Source organism: Dromiciops gliroides, chromosome 1 (assembly GCF_019393635.1).
Source record: "Dromiciops gliroides isolate mDroGli1 chromosome 1, mDroGli1.pri, whole genome shotgun sequence".
NCBI lineage: Eukaryota > Metazoa > Chordata > Mammalia > Microbiotheria > Microbiotheriidae > Dromiciops > Dromiciops gliroides.
Window position 1 is genome coordinate 524212568 of NC_057861.1, and position 19091 is coordinate 524231658.

At 41.5% G+C, this 19091-nt stretch overlaps 1 protein-coding gene across 2 annotated transcripts in view; it reads left to right on the forward strand.

Annotated features, from left to right (window-relative positions):
* GABBR2 (gamma-aminobutyric acid type B receptor subunit 2) overlaps nt 1-19091 on the forward strand; it is an 866539-nt gene that overhangs the window by 694640 nt on the left and 152808 nt on the right. Inside the window, exon 12 of one of the 2 annotated variants that reach the window (XM_043976612.1) lies at nt 14067-14174. The exons of the other annotated variant lie outside the window; for it this stretch is intronic. Coding sequence (XP_043832547.1) covers nt 14067-14174 — 108 coding nt within the window. The remainder of the gene's footprint in view (nt 1-14066; nt 14175-19091) is intronic. 2 annotated transcript variants of the gene reach the window in all.

The window sequence follows — 19091 nt, forward strand, 5'->3', positions numbered from 1 at the left end:
TTTTTTTAGTGAGGCAATTGGGGTTGTGACTTGCCCAGGGTCACACAGCTAGTTAAGTATTAAGTGTCTGAGGCCAGATTTGAACTCAGGTACTCCTGACTCCAGGGCCAGTGCTCTATCCACTGTGCCACCTAGCTGCCCCCATCCAGCTTGATTTTTGTGGATGACACTAGGGTGTAAAGAAAAGCTAATATGGGAGCAGCTAGGTGGCGCAGTGGATAGAGCACTGGTCCTGGATTCAGGAGGACATGAGTTCAAATCCAGCCTCAGACACTTGACATACTTACTAGCTGTGTGACCCTGGGCAAGTCACTTAACCCCAATTGCCTCACCAAAAATAAAAAGAAAGAAAGAAAGAAAGAAAGAAAGAAAGAAAGAAAGAAAGAAAGAAAGAAAGAAAGAAAGAAAGAAAGAAAGAAAGAAAGAAAGAAAGGAAGGAAGGAAGGAAGGAAGGAAGGAAGGAAGGAAGGAAGGAAGGAAGGAAGGAAGGAAGGAAGAAAGAAAGAAAGAAAGAAAGAAAGAAAGAAAGAAAGAAAGAAAGAAAGAAAGAAAGAAAGAAAGAAAGAAAGAAAGAAAGAAAGAAAGAAAGAAAGAAAGAAAAGAAAAGCTAATATACTGAAGGAGAACTTTCCTGACTCTCCCCACCCCAGCTGTTAGAACACTGTCCTCTAAGGATACTTTCTATCTACTCTGTACATATTTTGCATGGGCTAGTTATTTACCTTTTTTCTACCTCATTCGAACATAAGCTCTGTGAGGACAGGGACTGGCTTTGCATTTCTTGTTATGCCCAGCACTTAGCCCAGGTACCTAGAGCATAGTGAGCACTTTAATAAATGTTTGTTTAATTGATTGGTGACAAAGCTGTGGTTCAGAAGGATCTCTCAAATAGCCTAGAATGACGGACTAGACCTAGCAAGATGAGATTTACATTTATATTTCAATGATCTGTGATGATTTGGGGCATGGGTACTCCCTCTACTGATCATAATGCCTATGACCTAGAGACTTTCCAGAAGTCACACAGCTGCTATCAAAGGCAGGGCTCAAACCCAGATCTGCCTGACCTCAAGTCCAGCATCCTATCCATAATGCCAGGCTGCCACTCAAATTTAATTAGGATAAGTGGAGAGTAGATAAGTGGAGAGATCCCTTGGCATCAGAAACTCAGCTGCACAAAGACAGGAGGAAGGAAACATGGCTAGAGGAGGGTCCCTATGAAAAGCACCCAGGAAACTGTTAACTCAGGGTCATTCAAGTGTGACCTGGTGACCACAAAGGTTAAACTAAGATTTCATTAATAGAAGAAGGAGCATGTACTGAGAGTCTAGCAGTCCAGAATGGGGAAGGTGATAGTTCCACTGTGCTCTGCCCTTTGCTGACCATATCCGGAGAATATGTTCAGTTCTGACCATCACATTTTAAGAAATACACTGGAGGCAGCTAGCTGGTGCAGTGGATAAAGCACTGGCCCTGGATTCAGGAAGACCTGAGTTCAAATCCAACCTCAGACACTTGACATTTACTAGCTGTGTGACCTTGGGTGAGTCACTTAACCCTCATTACCCCCACAGTGGGGGAAAAGAAAGAAAAGAAAAAAAGAAATACACTGAAAGCCTAGGGCACATCCAAAGAAGGAGAGCTAGGCTACCAAGGAAATGGGCCATAGAAGGATTAATTAAAGGAACTAGAGATATTTAACTTGGAAGAGAAAACAATCCCAGGGGCACACAATACCTGTTTTCAAATACCCAGAAGAATATAACATGGAAGAATGATTATACTTACTTTGCATGGCCCCAAAGGACAGGCCTGGGATCAGTGGGTGGAAGGTGCAAACAGACACATTTGAGTTTGATAAAAGGAAAACCTTCCTAAAGGTGTCCAAAGGAGAAATAATCTACCTCATCATTAGTCACCTTCTGGTAGAGGCTAGAAGACCATGAATGAGGGTACAGCTCCACATATGTGTCAATGACTCCATGTGATTCTGCATTTGAACACCTTCAGGCAAGGGGAGTTCACTGTCTTGTGAGACAGCCCATCCCACTGTCTTATTTTTAGGAAGGGGAAAAGCATTTATTAAGCACCTACTACATGCAGAGAAAGGGAAAGTCAAAGACAACTTTGAGGTTATGAGTTTGGGTAAATTTGAATAGCTGAAGAAAGGTGATGCTATCACCAACAATAAAGAAATTTGAGGGAAGCACAAGTTAGAGTAGGGGGAAAAGAGTTATGGGGTTTTGGGGGGTTTTTTGTTTGTTTTTTAGTGAGGCAATTGGGGTTAAGTGACTTACCCAGGGTCACACAGCTAGTAAGTGTTAAGTGTCTGAGGTCGGATTTGAACTCAGGTCCTCCTGACTCCAGGGCCAGTTCTCTATCCACTGTGCCACCTAGCTGCCCCAAGAGTTATGTTTTGAGAATTTTTTTTTTGGTGAGGCAATTGGGGTTAAGCGACTTGCTCAAGGTCACACAGCTAGTAAGTGTCAAGTGCCTAAGGTCGGATTTGAACTCAGCTCTTCCTGACTCCAGGGCTGGTGTTCTATCCACTGCACCACCTAGCCGCCCCAAGAGTTATGTTTTGAACAAATGGAATTTGAGTTGCCAGGATGATATCAAGGTGAAAATTTTCAACAGGAATTTGGAAAAAATGAGGCTGGAGTTCTGAGGGAAATGTAGTAGAGATTTTCATTTGGGAATCATCTTTATGCCTTGGAGGTAGATGAGACTACTAAGGGAGATGTGGTAGAGCAGAGAAGAAAGCCAGAGATAAGAATCTGAAAAACACCTATTTTTAAATGGCGCATGAAGGACTCAACATCCAGGAAAAGAGACAGAGAAGGAACAATCCAATTGGTAGGAGCAAGACCATGAATGTATAGGGTCCTAAAAGCCAAGGAAAAGAATAAAACTAAGAAGGCAAGGCTGGAACAATAAAGCAATGTCACAAGGAGAATAAGGCAAGGACAAGAATACAGATATGATGATATCTTAGGGGAAGAGAGAGGCAAGAGGGAGGAAAGGTTCTTGTGAGAATAGAGCTAACTTAAGTATGTTTATGGGATAAAAGGAGTGAGCTGGTAGAGAGGGAGAGATGAAAGATGCACAAGAGAAAGAGAATGATTGATGGAGCAAGATCACAAAAGATAAGAGGAAATAAGTTTTAGGGTCCAGGGAGAACAGTTAGCTTTAACAATAAGGAGTCCTACCTCATCCTCTAAGCCTGGAAGGAAGGAGGAGAGAATGGAGAAAGACACTGGAAAGCTTCCAGAAATAAAGGATGGGTGTTGATGAAGTTCTCCTAAGAGAGACTCAATAAAATAGGAAGTAAGAATCAGATGCATAACAGCTAGGTGGTACAGTAGATAGAGCACTGTGCCTCAAGTCAGGAAGACTCATCTTCCTGAGTTCAAACCTGGCCTCAGACACTTACTAGCTGCGGGACCCTGGGCAAGTCACTTCACCCTGTTTACCTCAGTTTCCTCATCTGTAAAATAAGCTGGAGAAGGAAATGGCAAAGCACCCCAGTATCTCTGCCAAGAAAACCCCAAAAAGGGGTCATAAAGAGTAACACATGACTAAAACAACTAAATGATAAACAACAACCAAGAGCATTTAACATGTTAGCTTGGTCAATTTAGAGAATACTAACCCAGCAACCTGGGATATCTCTGCTTCCTTGAGTTGCCTATAGACAAACTAAAATTGGGAAAGCAACCAATGCCCTTGTTAGGGCTACTGTCAGCAGCTGCTGCTTCCTTCTTGCTTCTACAGCTCAGCTGCCCAACTCTCCAACTATGCTAATAATGATCACATTCCATCATGACAGCCCCATCTCTTCAAATTCTAGGTCTCAGGTGTCACAGGCACAGAAACCCACAAAGGACCTCCAGGATATAGACACCACAACACCCACTACTTCCCAAAAGGAGAGCAAGTTAAATGCTACCCATTAGGGATAATTCCCAGGGGCCTTGATGGCTGGGTTCATGATGCTTAGCCATACCCACAACCTCAGCAAATTCCTCCTTTCAATCACCTCATGTCTGAAACCCACAAAAATCACAGCCACTTTCCCAAGACATAGATCATCAGTTTTCTCTGAGACTACCATTGGGGTCAGTTAGGTGGCACGGTGGATAAAACACCAGCCCTGGATTCAGGAGGACCTGAGTTCAAATCCAGCCTCAGACACTTGACACTTACTAGCTGTGTGACCCTGGGCAAGTCACTTAACCCTCAATGCCCAGTGAAAAGGGAAGGGAAGGGAAGGGAAGGGAAGGGAAGGGAAGGGAAGGGAAGGGAAGGGAAGGGAAGGGAAGGGAAGGGAAGGGAAGGGAAGGGAAGGGAAGGGAAGGGAAGGGAAGGGAAGGGAAGAACTAACCAGTACATGTAATCTTCTAATTGGAGGAAAAATGAAAGTCAATAAAGTCCAAGAAAGAAAGAAAAAAGGAAGGAAGGAAGGAAAGATCCAACAATAGTTTGCAAGAAGCTCCCAAGTTGTCTAGGTTGCAGAAACTGCAACAACTACCATTCCTGGATACCTTGGCAGCAGCGGTCTTGGGTGAAAGTGCTAAGTCATCAGTCATCTTCTAAACAGCTCTTCTCAATAACTAGACTATGGTTAGGGCCTCTCAGAGAGGTTTCCCCAATATTTGTTCATGTCTCTCATGTATTTTCTTTTGCCTCCTGGTCCTTATGTACTTCTCTCTCCCCCATCATACTGACAGTAGGAAAACCGGGAAAGGGGGCAGGGTCAAGGGGAAAGATGATGGGTTCAAGTTTAGACATGTTGAGTTTGAGGAGCCAGTAGAACATCGAGAGGTGGAGGACTCTGTACAACAGGTGAACAATAATGTGAAACTAGAGCTCAGGAGAGGGGATGGGGTGGACATGTCACCTTGTATAAGCGTGACCAGCTGGAGTGCATACAGAAGTGGGCAACCAGAATGAAGAGGGTTTGTGTCATCTGAGGATCACTAGAAGGAGTCTGGAAAAGACTTGGGGGGTGAACATAATAACAATCAGGAGATACTGCAAGGGCTGCCGTATAGAAAAGGAATTAGACTTGTTTGACATAGCCCCCAACAGCAAAACTAGGAGTAATGGGTTGCGGGGAGGCAGATGTAGGCTTTACATTGTGGGAGGTTGGCAGGTGAGGAGGAAATCCTAATAATTAGAGCTCTCTTAAAGTAATATAACAACAATAATAGAGTATTTATCTATCACTTTATGGTTTGCAAAGAACAATATTTTCCTATTTCATCCTCACAACAGCCCTGGAGGGTAGGTGTAATTATAGATGAGGAAACTGAGACTGAGAAAAGTTAAAGGGATTTGTCCAGGGTCACACAGCTACTATCTGAGGCTGGATTTGAACTCAGGTCTTCTTGAATCAAGTCTCTGTGCCATGGTGGTACAATGGTCTAGAATAGATAGTGAGTTCACCTACACTGAAAGTCCTTAAGCAAAGACTGAGTGGCTAATTTGTCAGGGATGTAGCTGAGAGAAATATCACTTAGAAAAAGGTGGATCAGTTGACCTTTGATGTTTGGTGGGTGAAAGATGAAATGGCTAAGGAAACACAGGTTTGAACTGTCAAGCATATAGATTTATTAAGCAATACATGCCAATTGTCTAAAAATCAAGACTAGCAGCCTTCCTCAGCTTTGACACTGGACCCTGTATACAGGGGAAAAAAGATTTTTATGCATTAAAAACATTTGCTCTAAAAAAATCAATTAATTAGAAGGAAACAATTAACCTGGATAGAGCATTAGATAATCTGATTTCTAATTGGAGGAAAGATTAGGGGCTTTCCAAATTGAGAGGGGGAGAGTGAACAGGTTCAATTCCCTAAAATCAGGGAAAAAAAGATGTCCCACTCTTCCCATGTGTCTGTAAACAATCAAAGGAACACAGAAATAATAACTTATTGATTGGTATGAGGCCAGTTTTCAGATAAGACATATGGGTTGCTTGAGATGCATAATTGTGAGAAAACTCCTTGCATCAATCTTCAGATCTGACCAGGTTTCTGACCAGCCATGCAAGGCTAGGTTCAATCAATTGTAACAAAGTCCTCTCATAATTCCCACAATTAAATAAAATTTTCTCACAAGACAGAAATTGGACTAGACCCATAATTGAATAGAAAGGAAACTTAGCTGCAGAATTGAGTCAAAAGTTGGAGTCAGTGTGGATCATTCAATTCCCACCACCACTTACTACTCCAATCCCCTCAACTCCTGCAATTTTCCTCTTTTGATTCATGGGGGAATGGCAGCCCAGTCCCCCCATGGATCACTGATCTGTAAGTTAAATCTATAAGGGTTTTTTCACATATTCATAATCAGAATTACATAAATCAGGTTTCAGATCAAACTGATTAGAAGGTTTACAATGGACTGACTAATTTTAAGAAGGGAGATTTACTTGTCACCAAGGTAACCAAGAAAACTCAAACATAAGCATAAATACCATGAAACAAAAGGGGAAAGCAATACAATAATAATCATCAATATTACCTAATATCAAGTCTCCTTGTACCCTAATAACCCACTCCCAGTGTCCATTTAATCAGCATATTTTTGAGTCCTAGATGTCCCATGTAATTGTCCAGTCCCTGGAATATCTTCTCTTGGACATTCTGGAATAGGCTTCATCCTCAGGGCAGATATGGAGGGAGCTCTGCTTCTGAAGTTCCAAATCAGTTGTAGATAATTCTGACAAGATCTGCTAGTAACAAGACCTCATACAATGTAGTACAGTCTCTTAAATTTGGTTTTCTACTAATTAGTTCATGTGAAAACCAGCTCAAGACTTATGGAGCTAATCCTATTAACAAAAGAGATAAGAATAACATCAAATTAGGAAGTCATGATTCATCTGAGACTTTAGAGAATTTCAGTTTTCATATATCACTTTTTCTTTACCTAAACCCTGGACCTGATATAAGAATCACTTAAATAAATCCATGAAGGCTTAACTTGTAAAATGAACTCTTCTGTCTTCTAAAAGTATCAGACAGATACCTTAAAATGGGGAAATCATTTCACTTTCTTTACAATTATTTAAAAATATTTGAACAGGTTGCTGGAGAATCTAGAATCAAAAGATTTATAGCTGGGGGCAGCTAGGTAGTGCAGTGGATACAGCACTGGCCCTGGATTCAGGAGGTCCTGAGTTCAAATCCAGCCTCATATACTTGACACTAGCCGTGAGCCTGGACAAGTCACTTAACCCTCATTGCCCCACAAAAAAACAAAAAAACAAAAGATTTATGACTTCTTCTAATTGGGACTGCTAAAGAATATATGTATTTATCAGCATTACAGGAAACTTTTACAAAAACTGACCATGTATAAGGACACAGAGATATTGAAAAGAAATGTAAGAAGGCAGAAATAATAAACATATCCTTTATAGACAATAACATGATAAAAAAAAAGTAATCATTTCAGGAAGCACAAACAAAAGGCAGGCTCAGATGGAAACTTAACAATGAAATTCTAAATAATGAGTGGGTCAAAGAATAAATCATAAAAACAATTGATAATTATGTGAAAGAAAATTATCAAGAAAACGATGAAACAAAATACCAAAATTTCTGAATGCAACTAAAGCAGTCCTCAGGGGGAAAATTATAACAACATTATTCTGAGAAGGGGTCCATAGGCTTCACCATTCTGTCAAAGGGTTCTATTAACACACACAAAAATGTTAAGAACTCCTGAGCTAGAGCTTGGAAAACAACTCATTCAATTTTCCCATAAGATAATACTATAATTTACGGTTAAGAACTCAGACCTACACACACACACACACACACACACACTTATACAGACTTGCTCTAAACCTTTTTAACTCATAATACCACTAAGATGTTATATATTGACAACGAAACATTAGAAAATAATACTGTTGCAACATTCATATTAAATAAAACAATATAACTCGACAAGAAAGGTTTTTATTTATCTGTAATATTCATGACTGAGAGAAGGCAGATATAACCAGAGGAGGATAAAAAAGACGGATGAAGACTTTTGCAAAAATTATGAGTCTTCTCAGAGCTTTAATGTATTTTCAAAATTGTTGGTTCTTTATTGCATTTATTTTCACTTCAAAATTTATAACTTCTTACCTTAGGAGGAAGAAAATAGTGGGAAGGAAAAAAAAGTATTAAGTCAGATGTTCCTCATGAGCACAGTACAACCTTGTCATTGCATAGAGTAGCCTCAGGATGAGTAGTGGGAGGGAAAGGCAGTGAGTAACCAGCATTGTTATGTATAGAATTTATGTAAATTCTTAAGATCATAGACATAGAACTAGAATGGATCTTAGAAGGCCATTGAGTACAACCCCCTCATTGTACAGAGGAGAAAACTATGGCACCTAGAAAGTGAGTAATTTGTCTAGGGTCACACATCTGGTAAGTATATGAGGCAGGATTTGAACCTGTCTTCCTGATTCTAAGTCCAGTGCTGTATCCAATTCAAGAAGTACCCGTGTACATCTTTACAGCTTCAGAAAGACCTACATGTATCAAGTTGTCTTAGTTCACAGTTTAGACCTTTACTAATCTAATTTCTCTTACAACCTAATGGCCTGGTAAATAGAGTGAAGGAAGTATGTCTTCAGAAAGTCAGGAAGTAGGAAGTACCAGGAGTGTGGAGTCAGGAAGACCTGGGTTCAAATTCAGCCTCAGAAATTTACTAGCTGTGTTACCCTGGGCAAGTCACTTAACCTCTCTCAGCTTCAGTTTCCTCATCTGTAAAATGGGGATGATAATAGCACCTACCTTTCAGGGTATTTCTAAGGATCAAATGAGATGACATTTGTAAAGGACTTTGCAAACCTTAAAGTGTCGTATCAATTTATTATTTATTATCATGTTATTATTATTATTAGTTATTATACAGACTGAGTGCTTTTTAAGCCCCAGCAACTGCTCCCTCCCTAAGCCTCCAACATAACCCCCTCATGTTCAGTCATTTATTGTTGTTGAGTCATTTTCTAGTCGTGTTCAACTCTTCGTGACCCCATTTGGGTTTTTCATGCAAAGATGCTGGAGTGGTTTTGCCATTTCCTTCTCTGGCTCATTTTAAAGTTGAGGAATGGGGCAGCTAGATGGTACAGTGGATAAAGCACCAGCCCTGGATTCAGGAGGACCTGAGTTCAAATCTGGCATCAGACACTTGACATTTACTAGCTGTGTGACCCTGGGCAAGTCACTTAACCCCAATTGCCTCACAAAAAAAGAAAAGATTAAAGTTGAGGAACTGAGGCAAACGGGGTAAAGTGACTTGCCCAGGGTCACAAAGCTAGGAAGTGTATAAAGCCAAATTTGAACTCAGGAATATGAGTCCTGACTCCAAGCCCAGCCCTCTGTGCACTATGGCGCCACCTGTCATAATTGGATATAAATGACAGCAGAGCAGGGCTGGCCAGACTGGGCTATGACTGTGGCTACAGGTAAAGAAGGAGGAATATGTCAGGTCAGACAGGTCAATGAGTTGAGTATAGAAAGGCATAAAGGGCTGAAAGGATTAAGCAAAAAGTCACAAGTCAGACAAATAATGTCCATAACTCCTGTCCCATTGAATATGAATGCAGAAGCCAGAGAAGGAAGGAACAAAGCCACATAGGAGAGCGAAGTGCTACAGTGGACAGAGTACTGGGCCTGGAGACTGAGTTCAAATCCAGCCTCAGACATTTACTAGCCATGTGACTAAGCAAGTCATTTAACCTCTGCCTGCCTCAGTTTCTTCATCTGTAAAATGTGGATAATAACAGCTCCCAGGGTTGCTATAAGGATCCAATGAGGTAATAATTATAAAGTGTTTAGCACAGTGCCTGGCTCATAGTAAGCATTGTACAAATATTAGCTATTATTATGTAGTCAGAGAAAGCCACACTCAGAACAAAATCACAGGCAATGAGGAGAACTCTAAGAATAGTGGCAAAAGCACAGATATTGAGGAATGGCTGGATCCCTCAGGAACACTGGAGCTGCTACCCACAACCTTGTTGTTCAGGGAAGCTAAATGGTGCAGTGGATAAAGCACCGGGCCTGGATTCAGGAGGACCTGAGTTCAAATCCGATCTCAGACATTTGACACACTAGCTGTGTGACCCTGGGCAAGTCACTTAACCCTCATTGTCCCACAAAAACAAACAAAACAAACAAACAAAACCTTGTTGTTGTTCAGTCATTTTTCAGTCGTGTCCAACTCTTCATGACTTCTTTTGGTGTTTTCTTGGCAAAGATTCTGGAGAGGTTTGCCATCTCCTCCAGCTCACTCTACAGATGAAGAACTGAGGCAAATAGGGTTAAGTGACTTGCCTGGGGTCACACAGCTACTAAGTGTCTGAGGTCAAATTTGAATCCATTTAAAGAAATTAACAAGTACCACATCAAAGCCAGCAGCCAATATCCCTCTGGTGCTAGCAGAGTGTTACCAGAGGACCTCGCCTTGGTGATGCACAGGAGTCAGATCCTATAGCATGATTGCTAAGCAGATTTACTACAGGCCTGAGGCTTGACAAGGTTAATGAATTTGGGGCATTCCTTTGTCCATAGTGACCTCAAGATTCTATTCCTTCTTACCCAGTCTGGTGAATTTATGTGTCTTCCTGGTATCCCATATCCCCCTGGCTTCAGAACTAAAGAAGGTTCTCCGGCCTCTGTGTTTCTGGGAGAGCAGAGACCTCTGCTCTCTACCAAGGGCTACTATTCTGTGTTTGTGGGGAATTGGCTTGTGCAGAGCAGATCGTGAAAAGAAGCAGCCCTTAATGAAATTCAGCCCCAGGGTCAACAGACAAAATGTGTGTGTGCAGCACCTGTCTACAGGCTCAAAAACAAATGAGGGAGGAGGTCATTTTTTTTCCTTTAAATAATAAGTTCAATCAATCAGCAAGCATTCATTAAGCACTTACTATGTGTCAAGCACTGAGCTAGGTGTTGGGGATACAAAAGACAATAAAAGAAATTATCTCCTTACTGGCAAGCAGCTTACATTATATTGGAGTGTATGTTCTGAAAAGGAATTAAATCCCAGAAATCAACTAAGGCTCTAAGAAAAAGGCAGGTTTCAAAAGTCTGAGGCATATGGTGTCTACAGCCTGGTAAGTCAGCAAATTAAAGACAGTGACTGTGGAGATACGCTTTGGATCTGGAGTAGAGATTACAGTTTTCTCTGCCAGGTATAGCCTGACAACCACAGGGGAAGATGAGGCCTGCAGGTAGCTCATATTTGGGGAAAGGTACAGAGGTGTTAGACCTCCTAAGAGGGTCCTACACACTGTTCTTCCTTGTGTATTTCCCTAGGCCTAGATAACAGGCAGCTAGGTGGCACAGTGGATAGAGCGCTGGCCCTGGAGTCAGGAGGACCTGAGTTCAAACACAGCCTCAGACACTTAGTATCTACATGACCCTGGGCAAGTCACTTGACCCTGTTTGCCTCAGTTTCTTCACCCATAAAATGAGCTGGAGAAAGAAATAGCAAACCACTCCAGCATCTCTGCCAAGAAGACACCAAATGGGATCAGAGAGATTCAGACACAACTGAAAGAACTCAATAACAACAGGCCTAGATGAGCTTGTCTAAAAGATCTTGACCCAAAAAAAAAAGGGGGGGCAGCTAGGTGGTGCAGTGGATAGAGCACCAGCCCTGGAGTCCAGAATACCTGAGTTCAAATTCAGCCTCAGACACTTAACACACACTTAATAGCTGTATGACCCTGGGCAAGTCACTTAACCCCAATTGCCTCACTTTAAAAAAAAAAAAAAGATCTTGACCCTTGCCCATGCTCTCTAGCCTAACAGTGCTTTGGTGGCCATCTTTCAGACCATACAATACAGTATGTTTCTCTCTAGCCTAGAAGGCATACATCTGGCCCTTCCTATGGTCAACTAGCTCCATGCTCCTCTGTTTCCTCTTCACAATTTTTGGGCTTTGACTGTCTAACCTCTATGCTTTCTAACTCTGCGCTTGGTCCCTTTCCACTTGGCTCTCCCAAGCTCCCTGCTCCACTTCTCTGAAGCCCCAGGGAGAATTCTCCATTCCACCCACTTCAAGGTTTGCTTCTCTGCCCACAGCCAGTCCCTTCTCAAACATCTGTTAAGTTTCATAGAGTTACTTAAGGCATACATTTTTACACTGAAACACAAATAACTCCAAGCTAGGAGGAGGGCGTGTTTTGTTACACGCTATGAAAGAAAAAACCACGGGAAATGACAGAAGGGAGAATTTTCCTCCTTTTGGGCAAGGCAGAATGTAATTAATCATAATATCATCGTAATCATAAAAAAAAAAAAGCTAATAAATATTGTAAATGAGTCCTGACTAAATTCAAAGACTCTGTTAACTGGAAAAGACTTGGAGATAATCAAGACCTATTGCTTCATTTTCAATAGATAAAAGTGACTTGTCAATGGCCACACCCCTGACCTTCGTGATTCCTGGCTTAGTTCACTCTCCATGACATGTAGCTCACCTTTTGATAGTGAAGCACCCACATATTGGAACAATATTATAGGATTTGGAGTTAGCGGTCTTGGGGCATCAAATCTGCAGACCTTCAGAGGCCTTCAAATCCTAACACTTCCACTTTCTACTTCTGGTACCTTATAGAAGTCATTTAATCTTTCCAAGCCTCAGTGTCCTCATCTGTTGGGGGTGGGGGGGAAGAGATGAAGGGAGGGAGGAAGGGAGAGACAGAGAGAGAGGGGGGAGGGAAAGAGAGAGAGAGGGAAGGAAGGAAAGAGAGATATGGAAAGAGAAAGGGAGGGAGGGAAAGAGAGAAAAGGAGGGAGGGAAGAGAGAAAAGGAGGGAGGGAAAGAAAAAGAGAGGGAGGGGGGCAGCTGGGTGGTACAGTGGATAGAGCACCGGCCCTGGAGTCAGAGGTATCTGAGTTCAAGTCCGGCCTCAGACACTTGGCACTTACTGGCTGTGTGACCCTGGGCAAGTCACTTAACCCCAATTGCCTCACTAAAAAAAAAAAAGAGAGAGAGAGAGAGAGAGAGAGAGAGAGAGAGAGAGAGAGAGAGAGAGGGAGGGAGAAAAAGAGAGAGAGAGAGAGACTTATAACTCCAAGACCCATTCCAGCTTTAGATCTAAATCTATGGTCCATTGAAGCCCAGGATATCTCCAGACATAAGAAGTCTCTGGGGGGAATTGGGTCAGGGAAAAGGCAGAGCCTGGGAGGCACAGGTGAGAAGTTGGGGGTTGGGAGAAAGGGGGAAAGGGTTTCTGTACCAGTCAGGCCTGGAGTCACTTTGGAATTGTTGTTCTGGTGTACAGCAAGGTGGCACAGTGGATAAAGCACCAACCCTGGATTCAGGAGGACCTGAGTTCAAATCCAGCCTCAGACACTTGATACTTACTAGCTGTATGACCCTGGACAAGTCACTTAACCCTCATTGTCCTGTCTAAAAAAAAAAGAAAGAAAGAAAAAGAAAAGAAGGAATTGTCTGAAAGATTTTTTCTTAAACTGTAAAGAAACAACTACCTCGGGGCAGCTAGATGGCGCAGTGGATAAAGCACTGGCCCTGGATTCAGGAGGACCTGAGTTCAAATCTGGACTCAGACACTTAACACTTACTAGCTGTGTGACCCTGGGCAAGTCACTTGACCCTCATTGACCCCCCCCCAAAAAAAAAAGAAAGAAAGAAAAACTACCTCTAAGAGTGAAAGTTCTGACACAAAAAGATCTAGGGGTTTGTTGTTTTGTTCTCCTTCAAATGTTTAGAATTAAATGCTTTCCATGCTTCTAGCCTTTAAATATATATCTAAAGGGGAAATTTTTAATGGTTTCCAAAGACAGAAGATTTAATTTGCTCACAAAAGGTCAGTCGGTCAACAAGCATTTCTTAAACAATGATGATGTGCCAAGCATTGGGCTCAAAAGAGTGGGAATTCAAAAGAAAGGCAAAACCAGCCCCTTCCTCCTAGGAGCTCACATTCCAATGGGGGAGAGGACATGCAAATAGCTAGATGCACGTGAGATATATACAGTACAGAGAAGAGATGTAAAGTTCTGTCTTCTCTTGGATTTTTAGGTCCGAACCTGGATTCTCACGGTGGGCTACACAACTGCATTTGGAGCAATGTTTGCAAAAACGTGGAGGGTCCACGCCATCTTCAAAAATGTGAAAATGAAAAAGAAGGTAATTCCCATGTAGTGCTCCAAAGCAGCAATGACATATTCCATATCCGCGCGAACCTAGATTGGGTGTTTACCTTGGATTGTCCTTTATGGCCTTTTTGAATTCTCTGAGGAGCTAAAGCAAATTTCACAAGCAACGGTAACACCACCTTTATAACTGGGCCACGTAAAAAGACTAGCATTGCTGAGCATCGTCATCCGCTGCTATGCATTTGGTGGTCAGTATTCATTTGGAGATGAAAAGGGAGGGGCGCGTGGCTGTAGTACCCAGCTCATTTAATCCCAAATCAGTCAGTCAATAACCATACATTAAGTGCTTGCTGCATGCATGGCAGGCCCTATGCTGAGTGCTAGCTTACAATGAAAAGCAAAAACCAGTCCAAGTCTCAAGGAGATAGCATTCAAATGGAGGGGCTCACAGTCTATACTCCCTAACCTCAGTATCCTCAATGGTAGATTAATAGTAGATGCCCTTAAACACCTGCAGTAGATGATTTAACACCCCCTTATCCTGTTCCTCTGGTTCCCGTACTATAAAAAAGAGAATATATCTCCAGACAGGTAGACAGAGATCCAGGCCAACTGCTTCACTTTCTGGTAGCTCTTTGGGATGCCTTAACATGTAGGAGCCCTAAATTCATGCCCAGAGGGCCTCTCAGATGCTATGGCACCAACTTCTCCCTGAATAGTTAAGGGTTGTCTGAAAGAGATCTAAGGGAAGTCTTTTTGCCTGAGATCATCCCTAGTTGTGAGGCTGGAATCTCCAATTCTGGAGAGTCTGAAGTTGAACAATATTAAAAATACAAGAAGTGAGGGACAAGTTAAGGCTAGATTATGGAATTGTCAGTGAGTCAGCTGAATATGTGAATCAATCCTTATAGATCCCATTGGGTAGTGAGGCTTAATTGTTTTCCATAGCAACAAGGCATTTGTGGATTAATGGAAGCCCAAGAAAACAGAGAATGCCCGTCCCACTGCATTGAGAATAATATCTCATCAGCTTCCACTAGTAAATTTGGTTAGTTTATTGTACTTTGTCTAGATGTGCCTCCCATAGTTTCACCACTATCATTTCAGTATCAGGAAGGTGGTTAGAGCCAGGAAGGAAGAGAAGGGAAAAGAGACTAGATATATACCTTGAAAGAGACTGGGATTGGTATCCTGCTTCTGGTGCTTGCTGGCTTTGTGATTTTAGACACACAAGTTCTCTGTTCCCTCATCTGTGAAAAGAGGATAATACCTATGGTACCTACCTCACAAAATTATTGTGAAGATCAAATGAGACAACCTATGCAGAGCACTTTGTAAACCTTAAAATGCTATGTAAATGTGAGCTACAGTTGTTATTATTATTTCGTATGGCCAAAAGCTTTTGGTCAGCCCTGGCCAGACCAAGATCAGTCCTTGGGCATGTCTAACATGAAGAAAAAGGACCAGGCTCTTTTCTCAAACTCTTTGGTGTTTTATGACCCCATTGCAAGGCCCTGGAGAAAGATTAATTAAAGTTCATGTTTGGCTCATGTCTAGGTCTCCTCAAAGGGAATAATAGAAAGGTACTCAGTTTACAATGTAAATCAGGTATGGGACAGGTATTTATTTCCCAGCTGCTAGTATTGTTCCCTAGAAATTACTTTATCTTTTATATTTAATTTTCTATGTATATGTTCCTAACAATAGAAGGAAAGCTTCTTCAGAAAAGAAACGATTTCATTTTTTTTGAAGCCTTAACCCCTGACACAGTACCTGATATATTCATTAGTATAAACTTAATAAATGAATTGACAAATTTTACAGAAAAGGAAAATGATTCTAAGAGAATAGCCACTTGCCCAATAATAAGAAGAACAAGAGTTAGCATTTATATAGCACTTTTAAGTTTGCAAAGCACTTTACAAATATTATTTCATTTTATCCCAACAGCTTTGGGAGGTAAATATTAATTTTATTTCCATTTTACAGATAAGGAAAGTAAGGTTAAGGGAGGGTAAGTGGCTTGCCCAGAACCACACAGCTAGTAAATGTCTGAGACAGGATTCAAATCCAGGTTGTCCTCTGAGGCCAACACTCTGCCCACTGTATCAGCTAGCTGCCTCTAAGATCACACAGCTTCTAAGTAGCAGAACCAGAATTTTCATATCCAAACCTAGTGCCCTCTGCTCTGCATCAAACCTTACCCTCATTTTTAGTTGTCCAAAACAATATGGAAGAATTCTAAAAGAATAAATTGCTTCCCCAAAGTCTGCACAGCCACTGAGGAGCACCTCTGAAATGTTGGCCTCATGGTGCTCCCTCTTGGCTGAGGTGCCACTGGTGTTTGGTACCATCCATTATTTTGAGTAACAAGTCTAAAACTGATCCTTTTCCTTTGATTGTAAAGGCAGTATATGAGTGTGCTCCTCCCTCCCTCTCGTTATGACATCTGTCCTTGGAGCCCTGTCCAAGTGTCACTGAGTGACCACTAAAACTACAGGCTCCTACCCAGGTAGCCACTGATTTCACTCACCCTGCTACCCACTGGGGCCTGTTTTAGCTTTATTTATTCTTCAAGCATTTCTTAAGTACTGACTGTGAGCATGATCCTGTACAAGATAATGACAGGTCCATTAAGGTGGTCATAGAAGGTATCAAGTCACCCCAAACCTCAACGCCAATCACAGCACAGCCCTAATTTTAAGATTCTCATGGGAAATTTCTTCCTGGCAGGTCAAAATTTCCCTACCAGCTTTATCTTTATGGTTATTAGCAATGATATCACTCCCGAACATTATTGATTTTCAGTCATTCTGGTGTGTTGTGAAAGAAATCATTTAGCTACTCTAGAAAGAAATAATCCTTGACAGAGGAATGTTTTCATATACATGCCAACTCTACCAGCCCTTCCTAAGGGAGCCTTAGATACTTCTGGAAAATGGAGCACACCCCTTCCTGCCAAGCTTGGCCATTCCCATCAAGGTCGATGAAAGCTCTGAGCATGTGCTTGGCCTGGGTCTTCTGAGGCATGGGAGCTCCATGGTATTACTTCTCATGAGTGTTCTATAAAGACTTTGAGCTCAACTTACTTTTATACTCCTGAGCCTATTATTTCATAAGTGTGAGGAGGTTCCAGTGTGGAGCCTCCCTCTACCCATTTAAATCAGACAAATCAACTCTAATTTACAGTCTTAGAAAGTTGTTTTGACACTAAGGTATTAAGAGATTTTCCCATGCTCCCCAGAAAGTCTGTCTCAGAGGCAGGACTCGAACCAAGCTCTTCCTGACTCAGAGGCTGGCTTCTCTATCCAGTAGCCCATGCTGACTCTCTTGAACTTTTGTTTAAAGGAATGAATTCATCAATTTTGCATGTTGTGTGAAATTATGAATACAGTAGGGAAAAACTTCAAACATAATTCGATTCAGGACCTTGTTTCCAATATTTTAGTTATACATAGATGAATGAGTGACTTTCTTATGCTATTTAATATGCAAATGAAAAAATACTTTTATAACCTTGAGCAAATCATCTAACTTTTTTTTTTACTGAGGCAATTGGGGTTAAGTGACTTGCCCAGGGTCACATAGCTAGTAAGTGTTAAGTGTCTGAGGCCGAACTTGAACTCAGGTCCTCCTGACTCCAGGGCCGGTGCTCTATCCACTCATCTAACTTTTTTGAACCTCAGTTTTCTCATCTCATAAACATGGAAAGTTGGCTAAATAATCTCCAAGGTTTCTTCCAGCCCTATATTTGTATAATAGTACGAGGTATGGTGTTTCCTTTTGGAGACAGCATACTCTAGGGGATAAAGCAAAGACTTTGGAGGCATGAGACTAGGATTTGAATCCCAGTTATGACACCAGCTAAATGACTTTGGGCAAATCACTGAGCCTCGTTTTCTTCATTTTCAAAATGGAGATGATCGTATTTGTCTTTTCTACTTCACAGGATTATTCATGCTGCAAAGCTTAGCATTAAATAAGGTGCAAAGTTTAAATGAGGAAAGTATTTTGTGAACCGTGTTGTTGTTCAGTCATCTAGTTGTATCTGACTCTCTTTGACCCCATGGACCATGGCATGCCAGCTCCCTCTATCCTCCACTCTCTTGAAGTTTGTCCAAGTTCATGTTCACTGTTTCCATGACACTATCTATCCATCTCATTCTCTGACATCCCCTTTTTCTTTTGCCATCATTTTTTCCAAACATGAAGATTTTATCCAATAAGTCCAGTCTTCTCATTATGTGGCCAAAGTATTTAAACTTTAGCTTTAGAATTTGACTTTCCAGGGGCAGCTAGGTGGTGCAGTGGATAAAGCACTGGCCTTGGATTCAGGAGGACCTGAGTTCAAATCCGACCTCAGACACTTAACACTTACTAGCTGTGTGACCCTGGGCAAGTCACTTAACCCCAATTGCCTCACCAAAAAAAAAAAAAGAATTTGACTTTCCAGTGAAAAGCTTGGATTAATTTCTTTAAGTATTGACTGATTTGTCCTCATTGCTGTCCAAAGGACTCTCAAAAAATTTCTCCAGAACCACAATTCAAAAGCATCAATTCTACATCATTCAGCTTTCCTCATAGCCTAACTCTCACAGCCATACATTGCTACTGGAAAAATCATAGCTTTGACTATATGGACTTTTGTTGGCAAGGTGATATCTCTGTTTTTAGTATACTGTCCAGATTTGCCATCACTTTCCTTCCAAGAAGCAAGAATCTTTTAATTCCATGACTGCAGTTGCCATCCGCAGTGATCTTTGAGCCCAAGAATATAAAATCTGACACCATTTCCACTTCTTCTCCCTCTATTTGCCAGGAAGTTATGGGGAATTGCCAAGATCTTTTTTTTAAATGTTAAACTTCAAGCCAGCTTTTAACACTCTCCTCTTTCACCCTCATCAAGAAGCTTCTTTTGACACTTTCTGCCATCAGAGTGGCATCATCT